The sequence below is a fragment of the Chionomys nivalis genome, chromosome 5 (genome assembly GCF_950005125.1).
Source record: "Chionomys nivalis chromosome 5, mChiNiv1.1, whole genome shotgun sequence".
Classification (NCBI taxonomy): domain Eukaryota; kingdom Metazoa; phylum Chordata; class Mammalia; order Rodentia; family Cricetidae; genus Chionomys; species Chionomys nivalis.
This window is the reverse complement of record NC_080090.1, coordinates 21,500,999-21,524,318: the sequence shown is the minus strand read 5'-3', so window position 1 is coordinate 21,524,318 and position 23,320 is coordinate 21,500,999. Positions and strand designations below refer to the sequence as shown.

The window sequence follows — 23,320 nt, the reverse complement described above, 5'->3', positions numbered from 1 at the left end:
TTATATATTTTGGAGATCAGACCTTTGTCTGTTGCGGGGTTGGTGAAGATCTTCTCCCAGTCAGTAGGCTGCCTTTTTGTCTTAATGACAGTGTCCTTTGCTTTACAGAAGCTTCTCAGTTTCAGGAGGTCCCATTTATTCAATGTTGTCCTTAATGTCTGTGCTGCTGGGGTTATACATAGGAAGCGATCTCCAGTGCCCATATGTTGTAGGGTACTTCCCATTTTCTCTTCTATCAGGTTCAGTGTGTTCAGATTGATATTGAGGTCTTTGATCCATTTGGACTTGAGTTTTGTGCATGGTGATAGATATGGGTCTATTTTCATTCTTCTACAGGTTGACATCCAATTGTGCCAGCACCATTTGTTGAAGATGCTTTCTTTCTTCCATTGTATACTTTTAGCTCCTTTATCAAAAATCAGTTGTTCATAGGTTTGTGGGTTAAAATCCGGGTCTTCTATACGATTCCATTGGTCGACTTCTCTGTTTTTATGCCAGTACCACGCTGTTTTCATTACTGTAGCTCTGTAATAGAGTTTGAAGTCAGGGATGGTAATGCCTCCAGAAGTTCCTTTATTGTATAAGATTGTTTTGGCTATCCTGGGTTTTTTGTTTCTCCATATAAAGTTGATTATTGTCCTTTCAAGATCTGTGAAGAATTTTGATGGGATTTTAATGGGGATTGCATTGAATCTATAAATTGCCCTTGGTAGAATTGCCATTTTTACTATGTTGATTCTCCCAATCCAAGAGCAAGGGAGATCCTTCCATTTTCTGGTATCCTCTTCAATTTCTTTCTTCAATGCCTTAAAGTTTTTGTCAAATAGATCTTTCACTTCCTTGGTTAGAGTTACCCCAAGATATTTTATGCTGTTTGTGGCTATCGTGAAAGGTGATGATTCTCTTATTTCTCTCTCTGCTTCCAGATCCTTTGTGTATAAGAGGGCGACTGATTTTTTGGAGTTGATCTTGTATCCTGCCACATTACTAAAGGCGTTTATCAGCTGTAGGAGTTCTTTGGAGGAGTTTTTGGGGTCGCTCATGTACACTATCATATCATCTGCAAATAATGCAAGTTTAACTTCTTCCTTTCCAATTTGAATCCCCTTTATCCCCTTATGTTGTCTTATTGCTATTGCTAAAACTTCGAGAACTATATTGAAGAGGTATGGAGAGAGTGGACAGCCTTGGCGTGTTCCTGATTTTAGTGGGATGGCTTTAAGTTTCTCTCCATTTAATTTGATATTAGCTGTCGGCTTGCTGTATATAGCTTTAATTATATTTAGGTATGACTCTTGTATCCCTAATCTCTCCAAGACTTTTATCATAAAGGGATGTTGAATTTTGTCAAATGCTTTTTCAGCATCTAATGAAACGATCATATGGTTTTTTTCTTTCAGTTTATTTATATGATGGATTACATTGATAGATTTGCGTATGTTAAACCAGCCCTGCATCTCTGGTATGAAGCCTACTTGATCATAATGGATAATTTTTCTAATGTGTTCTTGGATTCGGTTTGCCAGAATTTTGTTGAGGATTTTTGCGTCGATGTTCATGAGTGAGATTGGCCTGTAATTCTCTTTCTTGGTTGTGTCTTTGTGTGGTTTTGGTATCAGAGTTACTGTAGCTTCATAAAAGGAATTTGGCAATGACTCTTCTGTTTCTATATTGTGAAATACATTAAGGAGAATAGGTATTAGGTCTTCTTGGAAGTTCTGGTAGAATTCTGCATTGAAACCATCTGGTCCTGGACTTTTTTTGGAAGGGAGGTTTTTGATAACAGCTTCTAATTCTTCACGACTAACCGGTCTATTTAGGTTGTTCACCTGGTCCTGGTTTAACTTTGGTAAATGGTATTTATCTAAAAAAGCGTCCATTTCTTTTACATTTTCCAGTTTTGTGGCATACAGGCCTTTGTAGTAAGATCTAATGATTCTCTGAATTTCCTCTGTGTCTGTGGTTATGTCTCCCTTTTCATTTCTGATCTTATTAATTTGCAAATTCTCTCTCTGCCGTTTGATTAGTTTGGATAGGGGTTTATCAATCTTGTTGATTTTCTCCAGGAACCAGCTTTTTGATTCATTGATTCTTTCAATTGTTTTCTGTGTCTCTATTTTGTTGATTTCAGCCCTCAGTTTGATTATTTCCAGTCTTCTACCCCTTCTAGGTGAGTCTGCTTCTTTTTTTTCTAGAGCTTTCAGGTGGGCTGTTAAGTCTCCAATGTGTGCTTTCTCTGTTTTCTTTAAGTGGGCAGTTAGTGCTATGAACTTTCCTCTCAGAACTGCTTTCATAGTGTCCCATAGGTTTGAGTATGTTGTTTCTTTATTTTCATTGTCTTCAAGGAAGAGTTTAATTTCTTTCTTTATTTCTTCCTTAATCCAGGAATGGTTCAGTAGTTGACTATTCAGTTTCCATGAGTTTGTAGGCTTTCTGGGGGTAGCATTGTTGCAGAATTCTAGCTTTAATCCATGGTGATCTGATAAGATACAGGTGGTTATTAATATTTTTTTGTAACTGTGGATGTTTGCTTTGTTACCGAGTATGTGGTCGATTTTTGAGAAGGTTCCATGAGCTGCAGAGAAGAAGGTATATTCTTTCCTATTTGGGTGGAATATTCTATAGATGTCTGTTAAGTCCATTTGATTCATTACCTCCATTAATTCTCTTATTTCTCTGTTAGGTTTCTGTCTACTTGACCTGTCCATTGGTGAGAGAGGAGTATTAAAGTCTCCTACTATTAATGTGTGCGGTTTGATGGCTGCCTTGAGTTTTAACAATGTTTCTTTTACGTACTTGGGTGCTTTTATATTAGGGGCATAGATATTCAGGATTGAGACTTCATCCTGATGAATTGTTCCTGTTATGAGTAGAAAATGTCCCTCTCCATCTCTCCTGATTGATTTAAGTTTGAAGTCAACTTTGTTAGAAATTAGTATGGCCACCCCTGCTTGTTTCTTAGGTCCATTTACTTGATAAGCCTTATCCCAACCCTTTATTCTGAGTAGGTGCCTGTCTTTGTGGTTGAGGTGTGTTTCTTGTAAACAGCAGAATGTTGGATCCTGTTTTCGTATCCAATCTCTTAGTCTGTGCCTTTTTATAGGAGAGTTGAGTCCATTGACATTAAGTGATATTAATGACCAGTGGTTGTTAACTCCGGTCATTTTTTAAGTTGGAAATTTTGTGTGTTCCCCTTCTTTGTGTTGCGCTGGTGAAGGGTCTCTAGTTGTCTGAGATATTGTGGTCATTGTTGGACTCCTTGGTTAGTGATTTTCCTTCTATTACTTTCTGTAAGGCTGGATTTGTGGCTACGTATTGTTTAAATTTGTTTTTATCCTGGAAAATTTTGTTTTCTCCATTTATAGTGAACGAAAGCTTGGCTGGGTATAGTAGTCTGGGCTTGCATCCATGGTCTCTTAGTTTCTGCAGTACATCTATCCAGGACCTTCTGGCTTTCATGGTTTCCATAGAGAAGTCAGGTGTAAGTCTGATAGGTTTACCTTTATAAGTAACTTGGCCTTTTTCCTTTGCTGCTCTTAGTATTCTTTCTTTATTCTGTATGCTTTGTGTTTTGATTATTATATGGCGAGAGGATGTTTTTTTTTGATCCAGCCTATTCGGTGTTCTGTATGCTTCTTGAATCTTCATAGGTATATCTTTCTTTAGGTTGGGAAAGTTTTCTTCTATAATTTTATTAAATATATTTTCTGGACCGTTGAGCTGCGCTTCTTCTCCTTCTTCTATTCCTATTATTCTTAGGTTTGGTCTTTTTATTGTGTCCCATATTTCCTGAATGTTTTGTGATGAGAATTTGTTGGCCTTGCTGTTTTCTTTGATCAGCGTGTTTATTTTCTCTATGGTATCTTCAGAATCTGAGATTCTTTCTTCTATCTCTTGTATTCTGTTGGTTATGCTTGCTTCTGTAGTCTCTATTCGTTTACCTAGATTTTCCCTGTCCAGCTGACCTTCTGTTTGTGTTTTCTTCTTTGCCTCCATTTCAGTTTTTAAGTCTTGAACTGTTTCCATTATTTGTTTGATTGTTTTTCCTTGGTTTCCTAGGGTATCATTCACTGATTTACTCAATTCTTCAAACTTTCTGTTATACTTCTCATCCATTTCTATAAGGGCATTTTTTACATGTTGTTTAAGGGCGTCAATCACTTTCATAAAGTCAATTTTATCTACTTCTTCATGATTAAGGTGTTCATGTCCACCTGTTGGGAGGTCGCTGGGTTCTGGTGGTTTCATATAGTTTTTCAGATTGTTAGGTGAATTCTTGCATTGGCGCCTGCCCATCTCTTTCTCCGAATGCTCCCCTCTGGATCTTCTTTTACCGGATCAGGTCTCCTTGCCTACTGATGTACCTTCCCAGTGATGGCTATCTGCAGTGCTAGTCTCCTGGTGTTATAGTGATGTCTCTCCTTGCTTGTTGCAGGCAGGCCAGTGAGACAAAGGAGGTCTCGCCTGCCTACTTGCCCTGAGGATTTGCCCCCAGCGCCAGACAGACTGAGCTGGATGGTGTTATGTGCCCAAAGAGGAAAGGGGACAGAAGGAAGAAGGGTTCTGGATGCAAGCTGGGTGGGACAAGAAGAGAGAGGCAGTATGGGGGGGTAGAGCCTCTGCAGGGAGCCCGGGGAGTATAGGGAGGGGATGAGGAACTTCAGAGTTCCCTGTCCAGGGCTGCTTCCGCCGCCACTGGTCACAAACTCACCGCCCTGCTGTCTCTCCTGGTGCCGAGATCAGATCTCCGTGCAGGTTGGGTAGTTCGTAAACAAAGCGCCTACCTTGGTTGGTGCAGGCGGGCCAGTGAGACAAAGGAGGTCTCGCCTGCCTACTTGCCCTGAGGGTTTGCCCCCAGCGCCAGACAGACTGAGCTGGATGGTGTTATGTGCCCAAAGAGGAAAGGGGACAGAAGGAAGAAGGGTTCTGGATGCAAGCTGGGTGGGACAAGAAGAGAGAGGCAGTATGGGGGGGTAGAGCCCCTGCAGGGAGCCCGGGGAGTATAGGGAGGGGATGAGGACCTTCAGAGTTCCCTGTCCAGGGCTGCTTCCGCCGCCACTGGTCACAAACTCACTCTACAGCAGAATTATTGACGGTATTAAATAAACCAAGATGTAGGACAGCCTTTGTGAGCCGGGGTTGATAAGGATCTCGCTTTTATTTTTATTCTGGTAGTTCAAGTCTGGCCCCAATGGTGGTGCAGACAATAGGATTCTTTTTGATGTGCCCAGAGTGCTTCTTTTAGCAGAAAGCATAAAGATCAGGGGCTCATTTGCAATTCTATTCTGTAATTCATTTGTGCCTGATTCCCTTATTGACTCCCCAACCTCTTCATCTCTGATTCCCATCTCTTAGGTATTAAATCTTCTCCACTCATACCTGCTTTTATTTTCCCCAAACTCTTACATTCTGGGTCTTAATGATGACACCGTGGTTTTTCATTTCTTTTATGTCATGTTGGGTCCTTCTCGATTAAAAAAAAAAAAAACAAAAAAAAACTAGTGGTTTGATTTCTGCTCAAAGATCTTGACTCCCCTAAGCATAACATGGTGTTCCTGGGTCCCTGCAAAGGAACTGCTAAAGTCTCATGGAGACTTTGTGTGTGTTTATTAGGTGGATATCATGATCTTCATCATATTTCAGAAGGCTGATCCATTACCTCTCAAACTCTACAATACTGAGTGATGCTGTCTCTTCTCGAATAAACCTTAGTGCCTAATAAGAACCCGATAAATATTTGAGCTATCCTGTGTTAAGAAGTGAGTGAAAAAAATTGCTATTTTTTCTCTGAGCTTGTGATCGACCCTGCCCATCTCCAGCACGTTCAGTAGCATTCTGCTTCCATTTCTGCCCCCTTTAGATTTCCACACACACATAATGCCTCCTTCCTTAACCTTACCGCCCCCCCCCCCGGGCCTAATGCCACAATCTTTTCCCTCACTCCCTAGATTATTCTGAATGCCAAGTGCCACGCAATCCGGGATGCCCAGATCCTGGAGAAGCAGCAGATACGAAAGGAACTGGAAGAGGAGGAGAAGCGGTTGGATCAGATGATGGAAGAAGACCGGCAGAAATCCCTCCAAAGGCAGAAGGATCGGGAAAAGAAGAGGAAGGAGGAAAGACTACGGTAGGTGAAGATGTGGGTTTGGCAGTTCCCCTTCCTAAGTCCTTCCTGTTTATCTTCAGGTCCAAGTAGCCCAGCAAAGGGAAGAACTGAGAGGCAGTGGTGAGGCTCCAATGTCTCTCATCTCTTACGGAATGCTACAGGGAAACACACAACCTGGACAGCTTGTTTACAGGATTGTAATGGGTGCTTCTCTGTAGACTCCAGTTCGGTGTCTGTTCTTAGTGCTTCCTGTCATCCACTCTGCTTTCCTCTCCCAATATCTACAAAGTCTTTATAAGCAGACCTAATGAAGGAACGCTCTGCCTTGTTAGACAGCTCTAGTGTCCTGACCTGATCTTCACACTGATTGATCTCACACCCTCTTTCCAGGCAACTCCTTCTGCCCCTCCTTACATCATCTGCCATACGAAGTATTCAGCGTCTGAATATGAGTTGAACATTTCTCCTTGGTTCATATCTTTGCCTTGTCTTCTCCCATTCCTGCAGCCTTTACTCAGGCCGTAGGCTCTAGATGATACACTTCCAGCACCCGGGGTCACTTGGCAGGAAGCACTGATTGTAGATGGAGTAGCCCTGTATTTACTGTTGAGAGGAGGGCTTTGCTGAGCGGAGCTCGGGGGTTCAGCCCTGTCTATCAGCAGCTGAGAGTGTAAGAATGTACACAAAAAGACAGTGGGCAGAGTAGGCATGAGAGCTGGGAGATAACAGAGGAGAGGCACTAAAGGAACTCGAGATCCTGGGCTTTGAAAATCTACAGTGCCCTGTGAAGCTGGGGAGGAAGCTGCCTTCCCACAGCATTAGAAGACTTGGGGGGAAGCTGCGTTCCAGAAGCTTGTTAACTGCTAGAAGGGAGAGATAGGTTAAGATGTAGGGTAACTCCTGGGCAGACAGATAAAGAAGAGGAATATCAGGCAGGGATTAGAACTAGAATTGGAACTAGAAAATAGCAAACCGAGGGCTTCTGGCCCTGGACACTCAAGGGAAGGACTTTAGTGCAGGAAGCGTCAGTGTGCCAAAGGGACATTTGTCAAGTGATGCCTGTGAGACCATCCGTCGACTGTGTGGGTGGAAGTGGGGGTGGAAACTTGAACTCTTGATCTCAGAGCCACTCTGGCCCTGTTTTCTCCCAGGGGAAAACGGCACATTGTGGAACAGATAAAAAAGAACGAAGAGGAGCGATCGCTGCTTGCAGAGCACCGTGAACAGGAGAAGGAGCAGATGCTGGCCTATATGGAGCGGCTCCAGGAGGAGGATTTGCAGGTACCAGGCTATCGGGGCCATGCTGAGTTTCACCGCCAGCAGGAGAGCCCTCCGAGATTTTGGGGCTCAGGGTATGGAGTGACAAGGCACACGCTCATTTCACAACACCATCACCATAAGCTTCTTAATTGCTGTCTGAAACATTTGTTTGGCCATGGCATCATGCTGGGGATGAGCTGTGATTTGGATAAATATTATCCTTGCCTCCCAGGGAACTTGGGGTCTGAGACTGGCATATCAATGTGAACAGACGCATAAAGGAAATATATGGTTGCATGCTTTGCGCAAGTAAACATTGGGATGTTTTACAATCCTTTCCTCGGTTACGGAGGGAAATTATACACTCCACAGATGAACGGTAGCTCAGTTTAGCTCAGTTTCCTGCTCCCTGCTGTTGTCTCATTCAAAGTACACAATATCCCATTGTTATTAATTGTGTTGTGAAGCCAAACCTTTTATCCCTATTAGCTTCGATAAAATTAATAGGACCATTTAATGAGAAAACAAAACCAAAAACAAAATAAAACAAAATGCCCGATGACACACCTATGTGAACCTTATAAAGTTTAAGATGGTCTTTTATTTGCCTTATCTGGTCTGTTGTGACACATGAAGCATGTAACAGAGACATATGCACATATGTCTGTAGGTGCACACGCTTGTGCATGTGATAGACATATGTGTGTGCATGCATGCCTGTGGGAAGCCCCAAGTTGATGTCAGGAATCATCTTCCATCACTTTTCTGCCTGCTTTACGGAGGCTGCTCACAGTCAAGCCGGGTCGTGCTAGGCAGTTTGCTCTGGGGAGCTTCTCTGTGTCTTCTCAGGCTACAATTACAAGCGGACCACCACGCCCACTCAATATTTGCAAGATTTCCGGGGATCTAAACTCCAGTCTTCACAGTCCTCACGCTTATGTGGCAAGCACGTTAGCTACCGAGCCGTCTTGCTAGCCTTGGAGCAAGCATTTGAGAACACACACATTAATGTTTGATTAGTCCCTTGATAATTTTGTACAATGGGTTTTGATCATATTCATCCCTTTGCCCATTTTTTTTTGAAAACCTGCACACAGTCAACAGTTGAAAGAACTGTAACCATATCCATAAGCACTTCTCTTTGGTTTAATGATTAACCTATTACCTTAATATTTGCATAAACTACTTTTAGCTCTAGACATCTTGACACTTTGCTGGTAAGTACTTCGCCCCGCATCTCTGAAGGACAAGGGCCCACTTACATAGCCTCCATCAAAAAACTCCTCCAAAGACCCCATAGTATTCACCTATATTCAGTTTTCTTTAGTCAGCACAGAAATGTATTTTTCTTTTTCCAAACCAGCTTCTAAATAAGCCTTGCAGGCTGCATTTGGTTAAACCTTTTTAGTCTGTTTTGATCTGGAAGCATTCCCCTATTTGTTGATTCATTTGTTTCTTTAGTATATTTTTATTTTTAAGTGACACATAGTAATTGTGCGTGTTTGTGGTCTACAATGTGACAGTTCTGTATGTAGGATGTGTAATGGTCAGGGTGATGCAAGTGTCTGCCACCTCAGACAGTCAACATTTCTTTGTGTTGGGAACACTCAGAATATCTTCTATTAGTATTTTCAAATGTGCCATTGATTATTGTTGACTATAATTATCCCGCTGTGCCATAGAACACCAGCAATTATTCCTCCCATCCAACAGCATTCTTGTACCTAATTCTTTTTTCTGTGGTGCCATTTAACTCATGGAACACATGGTCTTTTATTTTTGTGTCCCCTGCCCCCTGTGTATGGATGATTGAGTTGTCATTAACCAGGAGGACAGTGGGTGTTGGTGAGTGACTGGGGACCATTAAGAGTACCATCAGCAGGTTCTCAGAACATCTCCAGTATCAGGACGGCTCTGAAGAGTAAGTTGCAGATCTCTGGGGGAGAAGATGGGGCTTTAACCTCGTGAACCTCTTGTAAAGGAGACCAAGAAGAGAGATGCACCCAGTCAGAATACTGGCTCAGGGGAGAAGTGTGGGAAAGAGTCAAAAAAGAGAGGTATGGCGAGTTATGGGGAAAATATGCAGGGAATGAGATGGGAAGCAAAGACTTCAGCTAGATTGTGGGGAGCTGGGAATTGGTGGGCTCGCTGGGAAGTCCCAGCGGTCAGTGAGTCAACATCATTGCACTGATATGCCACTGTCCTCTGGATGTCCTTCCACAAGACACTCCCAACTCTCCAGGAAGTATTAGTAGGCAAGTTTAGGGTAGAGCCCTGTCCCTCACCAGCCCTAGAGCTGTCTGTCAGCACCCTGGGGAGCAGGCCAGCTCTTGTCGCTCTGTTAGCAAGATGGAGAAGAATCAAGGGACTTTTCCTGGGTTGCTTTGAAGGGCTTCGATGACAAGAAACAGGGAAAGTCCCTTCGGTTCCTTGGAAGTCAAACGAGCCAACAGAAACAGCGAACCAAAGAGTAAATACACAGGCAGTGAAGCAAATAAATACATGATTATATAAATGTCCTAGATCAGCAGGGACAGCTTATTTAGCTATGAGGATCAGTGTGAATAATTCCTGGGCAACCAATGGCAGTCCTGAAATGGGTGAGAAAAAGATAGAAAGGAAGCAATGGAGAAGGGGGTGGACGGGCAGAAGGGAAAAGTGGTGTGAGGGAAGAGTCAGGAGAGAGTGAGCCTGCAACCCGCAGAGCTACTGTGGGGACCTGGTCAGGAAGCTTCCTGGAATAGAGAAGCAGTAAATTGGCTGCTGAATTGGCAGAGAGCAGCTCTAGGGGAGGCTGAGGGCAGCAAGGCCTTGACTGGAGTGGATCAAGGCTGAAGCTGGGCTGCAGAGAAGCTGCAAGGCTTTGGGGAGGTACCGCTTTTGAAGAAATGGAGCCCAGAGCAGCTTGGGAAGCTGAGCAAGTGGGTGGGAAGACGTCTGAAGCAGAGCCCGAGATCCATTGGCGGTGAAGGGCAGCCAGATGCACAAGATTCCAGTGTCTCTGCCGACTCAGGAATATGCTGGGTGTGGTGGCCCACGCCTTTAACACCAGCACTCCTGAGGCAAAGGCACCTGATTCGGGTGAGTTCGAGGCCAGCCTGGTCTATGGCAGTTTTGTGCCTGCTAGGGTTATGGTAGTGGGACCCTTCTAGGTAGTAGGGTTTAAGCCAGTTACAAAAAAACATGTACCTGGCTTAAAAATACTTGAGTATGATGGCTTAGGGTGGGAAAAAAATATAGACTTTCTCTTTTAGAAAAAATTTTGACAGTTGGCGCTCTGCTTTGGGGCTCTGTATCTAAGCCCCCCCCCCATCACATACTACTTGCTTTGGTCTTTGTTTTGTTTAGCTATAGTTTGTTGGGTATTTGCTGTCTTCCTCACAGTGGGCTACACACCATTGGGGGAGGGAGGGGAATGACACAAGGTCCCGTCTCTAGCAGGGACAGAACGAAAGGGAGGCAATCACTTCCCAATGGTGTGGCACCAGCCTCAAGTGTAGAAAACTTAGGGAGAACTGAAAGCCCAACAGTCCAGCAAGATTTCCAGAGAGGGCAGAAATGTCAATTTTGGCAGAGAATCTACCAGCTGTGTGGCCTTGGGGAAGCCACTTAAATGCTAGACCTTAGGTTTTCATCTGTGACAACTCCCCCCCCCCGCCTTAATGTCTAGTGAGTAGAAACGACTCAATCTGATTGATGTTTAGTTTTTAGTCATCACTACTGAATGAGACCTCGAATTTGAGTTTTTATAGGAGAAGAAAATTGAAAGTGGGAGGGTGGTGAGGTCACAGGGGTAGACATTAGCATGGCAAGAGGGAGAGAATTTCAAGAGCCTCTGTTTCCAGAAAGCATAGAGAGAGAACAGCGTCAGGGGCCACCACCACGTTGAGTTGGATGAAGACTGCAAAGAGGCTATTTGATACTAAAGTTGCTTACTGGTCATTCTTGAAAGACAGCTTTACTCGGGGCTGGTGATGGCAGCTGGACTGCCTCCTGTCTCCGCATCTCTCTATACCAACACGCCGGCAGCTTTCTGTCTTACTGTCTTCTACTCTGAGGCTGTCTCCTTCTGCTGGCAGGATCTGGAGCGGAGGCATCAGGAGAAGCTGAAGATGCAAGCGGAAATCAAACGGATCAACGATGAAAACCAGAGACAGAAAGCAGAGCGGCTGGCGCAGGAGAAACTGGCAGACCAAATGGTGATGGAATTCACCAAGAAGAAGATGGTAGGGACTTGGCGTCTGAGCTGGGACCTGTGTCTAGGAGTGACGTGTCCGCAACAGACCTGAGCAATAATGGAACTCTAGCGGAAGGCAGTTGTGTCTTCATTCTAAAGTATATAGTCCTGGTTTCTTTTCCTCTTCATCGTGGCCAGATAATTTATTCATTAAGATTGTATAGCTTCAGAGACCACTTCTTTCCACAAACCAGGATGACATTATTTTTATTAATACCTTCATTTAAAAGTTGGGATCAGGGTCACATGCAGTAAAAGAAAACGAAAACAATTGATTAAAGTAAATTCCTCAATGTCTGAATACCCTAGAAACCAAGAGCGGCTTCTCCATAATTTTTTTTTGTAAAAACTCTCATATAGGACATCTGGTATTGGGTATTAAAAACAGCTGTCACCCAGGAAGCAATATCTGTAGATAGCTATGGATGGATAGAGTTCCCCAGTGTGGGACAAATTTCTTTCACAGAGGTGGTAAAAGGAACAAGTTGGGATGGTTCACTCTTGAGGTATCTGCTAAGCACTGTGGGATTGCCCAAAGCTCAGTTGGTGGTTTCCCCCGGGGACTAATGAGACAGCCTCCACCTGCTGCATTTTACAAGGCTGGCAGGGAACCACAGGTATTTCTTGGCTCCCTGGCCTTACAACTTGAAATTATCTTCAGAGCAAGGAGAGGAGAACAAAAACCTGGCTCAAGGTTCCTGCATTTGCTATCAGTCTCAGTCTCTGGAGATGCTGCCTGGGCTCTCTAGCAAAAGGCCTGAGAAAGACTCCTTTTACAAATGCTAGCTGTCCTATGTTTGCGCACTGCTAAAATAGGGCCCCATCACAGACAGAGCGAGGAAGTGGTAGGGGAGATGCTGGAAGGGATGTTTGCTGTGGAGATCATTTCTCTGGGCAAAGCTGCAGGCCTGTGGAGTCTCCCGAGGGCTGCAGTATTATTTTCTTCCTGGCAGGCTCGGGAGGCAGAGTTTGAGGCTGAGCAGGAAAGAATCCGAAGGGAGAAAGAGAAGGAGATTGCCCGCCTGAGGGCCATGCAGGAGAAGGCCCAGGATTACCGAGCAGAGCAGGTATCCACTTCCTCTTCCTCCTGGCTTTCCTTTGTCCCTCCCACTCCTGTTGCCATTCCTTGACAGCCGGCAAAGTGGCCTCCAAATCTAACCGCAGACAAATGTCATTTAATGATGGGATTCACTCTGACAAAATCCATCTGAGAAGGAAGGGTGGGCCTGTCCCCATTGTCCATGGTGGCAGCGGGAGAGCAGAAGTATGCACTTAGGTGCTGGAGAAAGTTTTTGACTGCTACACAAAGAAGAATTTTCAGCTTTAACTGACTAATGAAGCAGAGGAAAATATGGCATCTCTATCATTAGCATTTTTTAAAATTAGGAGCAATTGTAGGAGTGTCTGGAGGTGCCTGAGGAATGGGGAAAGAATAAAGTTGAGAGAGGCAGGGCAAGGTGACCCCCTCAGGACATATTCTGACCCCAAAGATCTGTACCAGGATTCCATTTCTTCTTTTGACAAGAACTTGCTGCGAGAGAAATCCATGGTGCTTCGCGAAGCAGACTGGAGTCTGTAACCCGTGGCTCTGTCTCCTTCTTTTGTACCCTCATCGTTCCTTCCCCTCTCCCATGCCCCTCGGCCTGCTTTCTCAGGATGCCTTGCGGGCCAAGCGCAACCAGGAGGTTGCGGATCGAGAATGGCGCCAAAAGGAAAAAGAAAACGCGCAGAAGAAGATGGAGACAGAGGAAAAGCTGCGCAAAAGCCGGCTGGAGCAGGTGGCTTTCAAGGAACACACGCTGGCCGTTCAGGTGCAGCGGGACCGAGATGAGTTCGAGAGGATCCTTCGGTAGGAGGGGCCCGCAGAACCTTGGCTTCCTTCTGCTGTGTTGATAGAGCCGTGGAAAGGAGAGCTGAGTGTGCTCAGGGGATTGTGTGTGTTGGATGGAAGGGCCCTTTCTGCCATGTTAACCGGCAAAGGTACATCCATCTTGATCGTGTTGCCGCAACCATTCTGACTAGATGGATGCCTGAAATATTTCAAAGTCATTCGAGCCAGACATTTTATGATTAGAGAATTGGAAAATAGCATCTGGAAGTGTTTAAGGAACTAAGGGCTATTTATCCTGTATCAGTAAAGATGTAAATAAAGGTACACACCTGGTCTGTTCCGCCTCCCTCTAGATCCCACATTCCCCCACAACTAGGGAAAACTGCAATCAGAGAAGCCCAGGGGAGACAGAGGGTAGGTTTCTGTCGCTGGAGCCAAATTCGGAGGGAGTCTTTGCCACTGACTTGACTCATAGCTGTTAAGCAACATGTGTTCAAGACTCTGTCTGGGTATCATCAAGCTCATTATGAGTGAACCCTGTTCTTGTTTGTGCTGTAGAAGGCTTTCAGAGATTCCTGGTTGGGTGGACCTCGTCTACCGTCACCTCCCTGGTGCCTGGCAGCTCTTACCTTTACTTTTGGTTGATGATTTGGGCATGTCCACGAAAGCCCAGGACTTACACTGCTCACTCTTCTGAGCCTCCCTCAGAGCAGCAGGCGTCCTTCTCTGTTGTCTTCTCCCGGTCAGATCTTCGCCGCCAGATTCACTGCCAGACCAAATCTGACTGGGAACAACTCCCTTTTTGCTTTGTTTCAACCTCTGTACAATAAGCTTTAAAAAAAATGAGGAAACAAACCAAATAAAATTAGCATTTGGAGAATGAAGTCACAGAAGTTATGAGCAAAGGAAGCAAGGCTGATCAGCACTCTGGCATCTTGATGTCTGGTCCCTGGGTCCTTCCTCTTGGAACTGTCTCAGTCAGGAGCAGGCCAGGCCAGACTTCCCGCACCCCTGCTGGAGGCAGAGCAGGTCTGTAGAACCTCTCTCCCACCAGAACCAGACTCCTGGACTTGCACAGGTTCTTGTCCCTGCTTGTTCCCGCTGGCTGGGACACCTTTTGTCGCTTCTGTTTTTCCTGCCCCCGGGGTTGTGCTGTGGTCACTGGACACCTGGTAATGGAGACAGCCTCCCAAATCCCCCACAGAGCCTGCCCTTGGGCTCCAGATTGTCTTCCAGATGTCTCCCCTCTCCTCTCTGTCTCCATGCCCTTGGACAGCTGTGTGCCTTTGGCAGGCACTAATAAATATTAATGGGATGAATTCCAAGTCCTAATTTTGCTGCTGGCCCACTTGCTTCTGTTTTGCTGTTTGCCTGAAGCATATACACTAGGAAGCTATTAAACTCGTCCAGTCCTTTGGAGAAGTCCAACTTCACCTGCTGCCCTAGCTTAGCCTCCAGACCTAGTGTCTCCAAACCATGTGACTTTCGTGACAGATGTCTTCACTTCCAGAGTGTCTCTGCAACAGTCAGCAATCATATTTTCTTACTTCAAAAGCCTGACCTCCAGGACGCCCTACATATGGACTTCCTGCTTCTGGGTAGAAGGTCTTGAACTTTTAGGCTGTTGATTGAGCAAAGAGAGCTAAGTCAGGACCTTCCAGAAACCATGGCCATTTGGGTTTGCACCCTAACAGGTTGTGGTTTAAACACTCTGGAGCAAGTAGCTTTGAAATCTTGTAGGTGATCCTAACACTCCATCAGTATCCACGGCTGTCGCCTTCACCCTGTGCCATGACCAGCATGATAGTTGCTTAGTGTCACGACAACACATCCAGTGAAGGCAATGTGAGGAAGGACTTATTTTCATTCATGGTTTGAGGGGGTGCAGTCCGTCATGGCAGGGGAGTCAAGGTGACTGGTCACATAGCATCCATAGTCAAGGAGTGGACAAAAAGCCAGGCGGTGGTCACACAAGCCTTTGGTCCCCGTACTCAGGAGGCAGAGGCAGGTGAATCTCTGTGAGTTTGAGGCCATCCTGGTCTACAGATTATGTTCCAGGACAGCCAAGAATAGACAAAAAAACCCTGTCTCAGAAAACAAACAAGGGGGAGGGGGGCAGACAGCGAAGAATGCTCGTGCTCAGCTCCTTTTCTCCACTAAAACTTTTTAGTCTAGGACCCCAGTCCACAGGATGGTGCTGCCCAAATTCAGGGTGCATCTTTCCCTCTTAGTTAAAGCTCCCAGGAAACCCCTTCACAGATATGTCCAGGGGGTGGTTATTCTAGGTGCGTCTATGATCTAGTGGAGTTGACAATGGAGGTTAGCGAAGTTCCTCCTCATTTGGCCTTTCAACTGCACCCCCCCTCCATCCCAGCAGCTCTTGAGTGATACACCCAGCTCTCCGTTTTCCACACTTACTCCTTCACTTAGATGAGTTTGAACAATAGGAACTAATCTACATACAGGGGAGTAATGACAAGCGGGGGCGGGGGTTGGGGTTTACACTCCTGCCCCAGATCTGGGTGGGCTGTGGGGCATTTTGTGTGTAACTATGGAGGGGGCATGGAGATCAGCAGTCCCCTCCCTGTATATTGGGAAAGGCTCCATAGAGGTGCGGGATTTGGGGGCGACATTTGCATGGCTAGAGGAGCTGTCAGGACCTGAGAATGTTCCCCATGTGGGATGGGTTTTGTAAGGCAGTAAGGTGATGAGTAGGTGACAGTGGGCTTTGGCGGTATGGGGGGAGGAATCTTCGTTTTGGTACAAGTGAGCATGTGGGAGAAAGGCAGGTGAGAAGCCCCTGCCTAAGATAGTTTTACAATTTGGTTCTGATTGTATTGAGAAGACATCTGATATTAGGTTAGATGGCCCCTGACCAAATTTCTTCGAGGTGTAAATATATTTCATTTGAGCTTCTCTGAATGCTGTTAGAGATGTCCTCCCTGATATTAGTTAGGGTCTACAAAGTATTCTTCTAGAAGACATCCTTAGAAGGAATGTGAAGGCATCAGTCAATAAAGGAACAGGGAGATGTCAGATTGAGTTCTTGCCTTCTCCCAGCAACTGAAGTGGAGCTAACCTTACAGACACTGTTCCTTACTCTTGCTGATGTCATTATCATCAAAGCAGAAAGGAAGGAAGATAACTTAGGCCAGCCTAGAGAGGACTTAAATGCATTATTAGCACAAAGAGTAGGGAGAGCTCCCAGTGGGTGAAACACAGCTATGGAATTTACACAGCTCAGTGAACTATTAGACAGTGGGATTCTTGTTTAAAACGTACTACGGGCTAAAGAGATGTCTCGGCAGATGAGAGCACTGGCTGTTCTAGAGGATCCAGGATAAATTTCCACCACCCACATGGCACTTTACAATCCTCAGTAACTTCAGTCTCAGGGGATCCAGTGCCCTCCTTTGGTTTCTGAGGGCATCAGGCATAGAAGTGGTGCCCAAACACACATGCACGCAAAACACCCATGACATAAAATTAAAAAAAAACACTTTAGAAGTTATTAAGAATCTCAAAACTATGATATATGACTACAGATCTGGTTCTGAAAGAGGAAAGCACAAACTAAAAGTCTGCTCCCTGGGGCCTGGAGGTTGGACGGCTGTGGACTTTGAAGCATGACCAATGAGGGGTCACCCAGGAGCTCAGCCAGTTGCATCCTTTTTGTTCCTTCCCCAGGGCTCAGAGAGAGCAGATCGAGAAGGAGAAGCTGGAGCAGGAGAAAAAGGCCATGGGGTGCTTACAGCACGCCAACGAGCTCCGACGGCAGGTGCGTGAGAACCAGCAGAAGCAGGTGCAGAACCGGCTCGCTACCTTTGAAGAAGGCCGGCGCCTCAAGGAGGAAGCCCAGAAACGCCGCGAACGCATTGAGGACATCAAGAAACAGAAGCTGGAAGAGCTGAGGTGCACCGGGTTCCTTGCTTTCTCTGCTCTTTTCCTGTTCCTCAACGAGGTGGCATAGCAGGCTGGAAAACCGTGACCAGGGAAAGAAGGGGCAGTGCCAGGAGGTGCTAAGTGGGAGGGCTTCCCGCCTGAGGCTTGCCCGCAGAAGGGGTTCTAGCAGAAGGTTCTAGGACTGCATCTCGTTGGCTCACTGATAGCTCCTTGGCAGTGCGATAGGAACCTTGGCCAGAATATGCTTAGTGAGTAGATGGTAGGAACAGGTTGGGGGACAGGGTGCCAGGCTGTGGAGGCCCAGGGCCTGCCTTCTCCTGTCACACCTTTGGCGGGGAACTTTACTTATCCATGCCATGTGTTTCTCCCGGCAGAGCAACTGGCCTTCCCGAGAAATACTGCATCGAAGCTGAGCGCAAAGCCAACATCCTGCCGACCACTTCTGTGAACTGAAGGGGAGCATCTATGTATGGTCTTTGGGAGGGCACACATTCTGCCGGTACCTGGGGCATCTACAGTTGCTGCTAACTAGACATTTCATAGTTACAGATTAAAGCTATTCTATTCTCTGAGGAACAGCTCGGCTTTACTACTGTGGGCATGGGGATTCTAGTGGGCTTTGAAGGTGGATCAAATAAATTACAGGGGACCTGAACATGGTCCGGCCTGACGCTCGGGCTCTGGAACCAGATGGTGCTCAGGTGAAGTTTTCTCTCCTAAGCAGTGAGATCCATTTTCTTGGGATGCGTCTGGCCTTTTTGTAACCGTATGCTCTGCCCATTTTCAGTACATTCTTGCCTCCTACCCCTGTACCCAGTTCGTAAAAATTTGGGGCACTGAGGCAGAGTTAAAGATAGGCTTCTGTTGAAGGCTGGTGAAAGGGCTGCAGGAGGCAGAGCTGAGAGGGAGGAGCATGAATAGCTGAGGCTGGCTTATCCTGGGCTCCTGTGACTCAGCCCACATGTATGGAGGGGGCGGTGTGTGAGCCCTGGCTCTCTGTTCTGTGCTCAGCCCTCCCCTGCTTAGATCCTGTCAACTCCTGCAGTATGCCGCACAGACATTTGCCCTGTTCTCATGGAGGTACGCCCTGGACCCGGCTCCTCATCCAAATGCAGCTAGCCCTCACTCTTGGCCCTGTTATCCTCAATTCACTTTATTTCACAAGTGGGCCTCCTCAAAGCCAGTTCTGTTTTAAACTTTGCCTACCTTGTCCCAATCCCATTTACTCATTCATTTCAGGTACTTACTGAAATACCTGTTATGTCATGTATCATCAAAGCGCTCAGGGGTTACAGTAGACTTGGTCCCCCTTTCTGGAAGCTTCTCATTTGCGCTTCTGATTCTCCCCTCAGCTTCACCCCATTTCATATATCTTTAGAAGGTCCTTGGGTGTCAGATTTTCCATTCTGAACTGGAGTGCCACCTTTCAATGATGGAGATAATTCTCTCTCCACCTAAAATCATCACTGTGGCGCCTGTCTCCCCCATCCCCAGGGACTTGCTCCATGTCTCAGATTGAGAGTCCAGTCTTATCTTCCTCTATGCATCCTGTACCAATGAGGAGAGGACGGCTGCTGGGTGCGTCCTGGGTGTTTACAACGCCAGGTTACAAGGGCCTGGGGCAAGAGTCCCCTTTTCATAGGGCCCAAGGAGAGTCATAAGCTGCTTCCTGTGTTTCCTCTTCCTCGGACCTAGTGGCTTCTCCAGTCATTGTCTTTGCCATCCTCAACTGGAAGACTGTGGCTTTCACCCAACTTGGTGGGAAGTGCCATTGGATGGGGGAAAGGCTTCTTTCCTTACTTTTGTAGCCCCCCCCCAATCCAATGCCCTCTGACCTAAAGAAGTGTACACAGTCCTCCCTAAAGGTCTTGGAAGATGAGGTACCCAGCCCAGGTTAGGAGGGAAAGCATTGGTAGTGCCATCAAGGACTCCAGCCTGTCTCTAGCTGGCACACTGGCACCACTGATTGTTCAGGTGTTACCCGCTGGGACCCCTTTCTCAGCAAAACCAGAAACATCCTTGGTACCCAGGATTTGGCTGGTTCTACACCTGCTGTCCTTCCCAGAGCTGAAAAAAATGGGCCTCTCTGGTGGGCAACCCAGAGAGGAAGGAGGTTCCATACTTATTACCAACTACTCAGTCTACATAGAGAAAAATGGGCCAGGTTCACAATTGTGAAGCAAGCCTGGCATTTGACCAGGCTACAGCTGGCGAAATGCAGGTCTGTGGCTTGCAGAGAGAGCCCAAGGTTTCAGAGCGAGACAGACTGGGCAGGGTCTAGGCCATATGGATAAAGGTCTGGCTCTGGAGAAAGGAGTATCATCAACTAAGAATAAGAAGATAGTTTGTGAGAGAATCACAAAAGATTGCCCCTCCTGGCCCATTAACTTTTTTAATCTTCTTTCTTTTTTTTTCTTTTTTTTTTTGGTTTTTTTTTTTTTTGTTTGTTTGTTTGTTTTGTTTTTCGAGACAGGGTTTCTCTGTGGTTTTGGAGCCTGTCCTGGAACTAGCTCTTGTAGACCAGGCTGGTCTCGAACTCACAGAGATCCGCCTGCCTCTGCCTCCCAAGTGCTGGGATTAAAGGCGTGCGCCACCACCGCCCGGCTCCATTAACTTTTTTAAATGTCAGAATTGTACCATGATGTGGAGGAGAGATTTGATTTCTTCTGCTAATATTCGTGATACACCCTACACAGCTTCTATAGCCTTCGGAATCAGTGAGCTCACCCACCGGATCCCAGTTCCTACAAGTGGTGCAGTTCTGAAAGCTCTAGGGGCATTGGGCGGTTCCACATTGCCATCTTGAACAAACCTTTTACCCACTCTTTATAAGGTATTTTTTTTTTAGTTGTTGGAAATGAATGTGGGCCTCCCATACTCAAGTCAAGCATTCTACTATCAAACTACTATCTACCTTTAGCCCCTCTCTAATCCTCTTCATGACGACGGACAGTGGGACTAGTTCCATAAAAAAGTCACCTGGCTGAAGAAGGGGTTGGTGAGTCCGTCTGTGGCAGCAATGGTTATGTCAGCAGGAAGTTTGGCAAATACAGTCTGCAGGATGGGGGTGAAGAGCAGTGGTGGCATTTGGTGGCATTGAGGACTCTAGGTCACCCTCAGGCTCAGGCATCAGGGATGACCAGTCTCAGTCTTGGCTCTAAAGGTTAGCTCTTGGCCCTTTGTTGAGCTTTTTCAGTTAAGGAGACTTAAACTGCCCTCATGTTCAGAGACACAAGTAGCTTCTGTTCCCCTCCAAGCCACTGATCAGTCTTGGGGTTATCTGGGAGGCTGCAGGGGGAATGTGTGTGTGTGTGTGTGTGTGTGTGTGGAGGGGGGGATCAGGAGAGAAGTATGTGGCATACTGGTGTTGGTGCATTGTTTTTGTTGATGTAAAGTTTTTTGTTTGTTTGAGTGCATAAACTATTTGTAACTTAGTTGTAGCAGATTTTTTTTTTGAGACAACATCTCTCTCCATATCCCTGGCTATCCTGGAACTCACTATGTAGACCAGGATGGCTTCTAATTCACAGAGATCCACTTGCCTCTTCCTCCCGAGTGCTGGGATTAAATGCATTGATCACTATACCAGGGTCAGATTCCTTTATATATTATATCTATATTGTCTTATATAAAGGTATGTATTGGTTTCCAAGGATTTCTTAACCTATCTTATGCCTCTGGAATCCTTCAGACCTTGCAATGCCAGGCTGGGTTGGTCTAGCCTAGGAAACCCAGGGACTGGGCTCCTACGTATAACAAGCAGCTGCCTCTGGACACATGTGCCCCAGCTGCTGCCTGGGCTCTGTGCCCTACCTGCCCCATGAGCCTGCTGCCTACACCATGCTCTGTGCTGGCTAGGGGCAGTCTCTGAGCCTTTGCACCTGCTCCAGTTGCCCATGACTCAGCTACTGGCTCTGGTGGCCTAGCCAGGTAGTCCCTGACTCAGTGGGGTGCTGGGATGTCCTTCAGTGCTCCCTTTAGCATCCCCGTGTGTGACTTGGGCCACAGCTGGGCATTAATTGCTCTCAGTAAAAGCATTTTGAATAGGCTCGGATGAAAGGGGCTCTCAGAGTTCAAAGTCCCGCAGGGATTTGGGGGGGTGAAGAAAGGTGGCCTCTGTTTAGGTGACAGAAGAAAGAGACGCTGAAGTCTCAGACAAGAAGTCTGGCACACAGGCTTGGAGGCTTAGGGACAGAGAGTTCCTCACTTTTTGTTCTTTTGACCACACCTCTCTTGCTATATTCTTGTGAATCCTGGCCCCCCTCCCCCCGTGGTAAAGTCAGCTGCTCCTAGAGACTTCAGGTCCCTTTCTGTGTAAAGGTCACCCACATCCCCTTCTACATACTGAGATGCGTCCCAGGATACTGTGTGAAGGCTACCTGGCATATCTGAATTTCAAGATTGATTTGTCTGTCTTTAAATAGTTCACCCCCTTTCTCTGCTTTAATGCCCACATCTCCTGCTCTTGTCTCTGCTTGCTGGGTTATGCTTCTTGAGGTACAAACTCCTCCATTCATGCCTACATCCCTCTTGGAAAGGGTGGCCTTTGTCTCAATGGCTTTGATGACATTGGTGCTGGGACAGTGATGGAGCTGAGGTAGTGGTTTTCTCAGACTCCCAGAAAGAGGAGGTGAAGTGATGACAGGAGGAGGGCCTGGAAGAAACCAGAGTTATGAAGTTATGATTTTTATTTTTATTTTCTACATGACTCCTGGAGAAAGTCTGGGAATGAGCACCAAATCATGAGAACTAAGGCTAGAAGAGACCTAAGAGAACTGCCAGCATTCCAGCCTTCTCTGTAAAGCCTAGCCAAATGGCTGGACAGTCTGACTCACAATCCCCCCCCTCCCCCGAGGGACAGGATGCCCACTACCTACCCACTAATAGAACCCGTCATTGCAGAGCAGGCCCTGCTGCTCAGAGAGCTCAGTCTTTGGTCCACCTCTATCTTCCTGTGTATCAGATGCACAGCCCTAGCCTCACTCTTTGGAATTACACAAAACAGGTACAGACTCTCTCTGTAAGATCAAAGCCCTCTGTCTCCACTCTGCATAGCGAGGCTTATTGGGAAAGTGCCTGTGGTTTTGGAAATCCAGGGCTCTGGCAGAGGCTGCCAGGGGAAGTGTTGGAAGGTGGAAGGAGGAACCTGGGGGAGGAAGTGAGGCTTGGGCAGGGCTTATGGCTCTCCTGACAGTTAACCCTTCCCTCTCCAGCTGGCAGAGCTAGAGAAGCCCCACCTCTCACTCAGTCCTTTATCCTGGTATCCAGGCAACAGGAAACAAACAGGGAGGGCAGAGTGAGGGCCTGCCTGGTCAGGCTTAGTGGGGAAAGCTATGAACCGGATACTAGCTTTCTTCTGATGCCTCCCTCCACCTCCTACCTCTCTGGGCAGTTGTTCAGAGCCTGGGACCACTCTGGGGGTTGAGGTGACCACAGCTTCCCTTTGAAGATACGTGATTGGAAAGTCCAAGTATTGAGGCAAAAGAAAATTTCATTCCCACAAGTCCAAAAGTCAAAGTCCCAGTGGGCATATATGGATTAATTCATCACAAAATCTGATTTCACACACAGGGACATGAGGTTCAGGCCAATCAGCCTGAGCTGTAGAAGCTGTCCAGAGGACCTGGCTATGACTCTTAGTGACTGAGTAGAAGGTTCCAAGAGGTGTAGTTCTCAAGGATCTTATCTCCTCTGTCGAAGAATAATCAGCAGCTATCCCTCCTGGCTTCATTCTTTTGTGTTGTGTCTGGCAGGTCCCTGGCATACTTCCCAAGCATGGAGACATAACTCTGGTCACCTCTGGGGTTCCCTAGTCCTCTCTATGGGCACATCATCAATAGCGTTTTAGATCTCTGCCTAAACAACATTTCCACCAAACAGGACCCTATGAATATTATTAGCACCGTTTATCACATCATGGGCTAAGGGTCCCTTCGCTTGTCCATGTCTCTCAGTGGGGAGGCTGTAGGAGCCAAGCTGAGTC

General features: G+C 46.4%; 1 protein-coding gene across 1 annotated transcript in view; it reads left to right on the top strand.

Annotated features, from left to right (window-relative positions):
- The window catches only part of Cfap45 (cilia and flagella associated protein 45), a 32,070-nt gene extending 14,231 nt beyond the window's left edge, over positions 1–17,839 (top strand). Inside the window, exons 7-13 of the mRNA XM_057769961.1 lie at positions 5,949–6,127; positions 7,258–7,387; positions 11,446–11,592; positions 12,557–12,670; positions 13,259–13,452; positions 17,122–17,346; positions 17,712–17,839. Of these exons, the coding sequence (XP_057625944.1) occupies positions 5,949–6,127; positions 7,258–7,387; positions 11,446–11,592; positions 12,557–12,670; positions 13,259–13,452; positions 17,122–17,346; positions 17,712–17,790 (1,068 nt within the window). The 3' untranslated portion in view covers positions 17,791–17,839. The remainder of the gene's footprint in view (positions 1–5,948; positions 6,128–7,257; positions 7,388–11,445; positions 11,593–12,556; positions 12,671–13,258; positions 13,453–17,121; positions 17,347–17,711) is intronic.
- Positions 17,840–23,320: the final 5,481 nt, after the last annotated feature.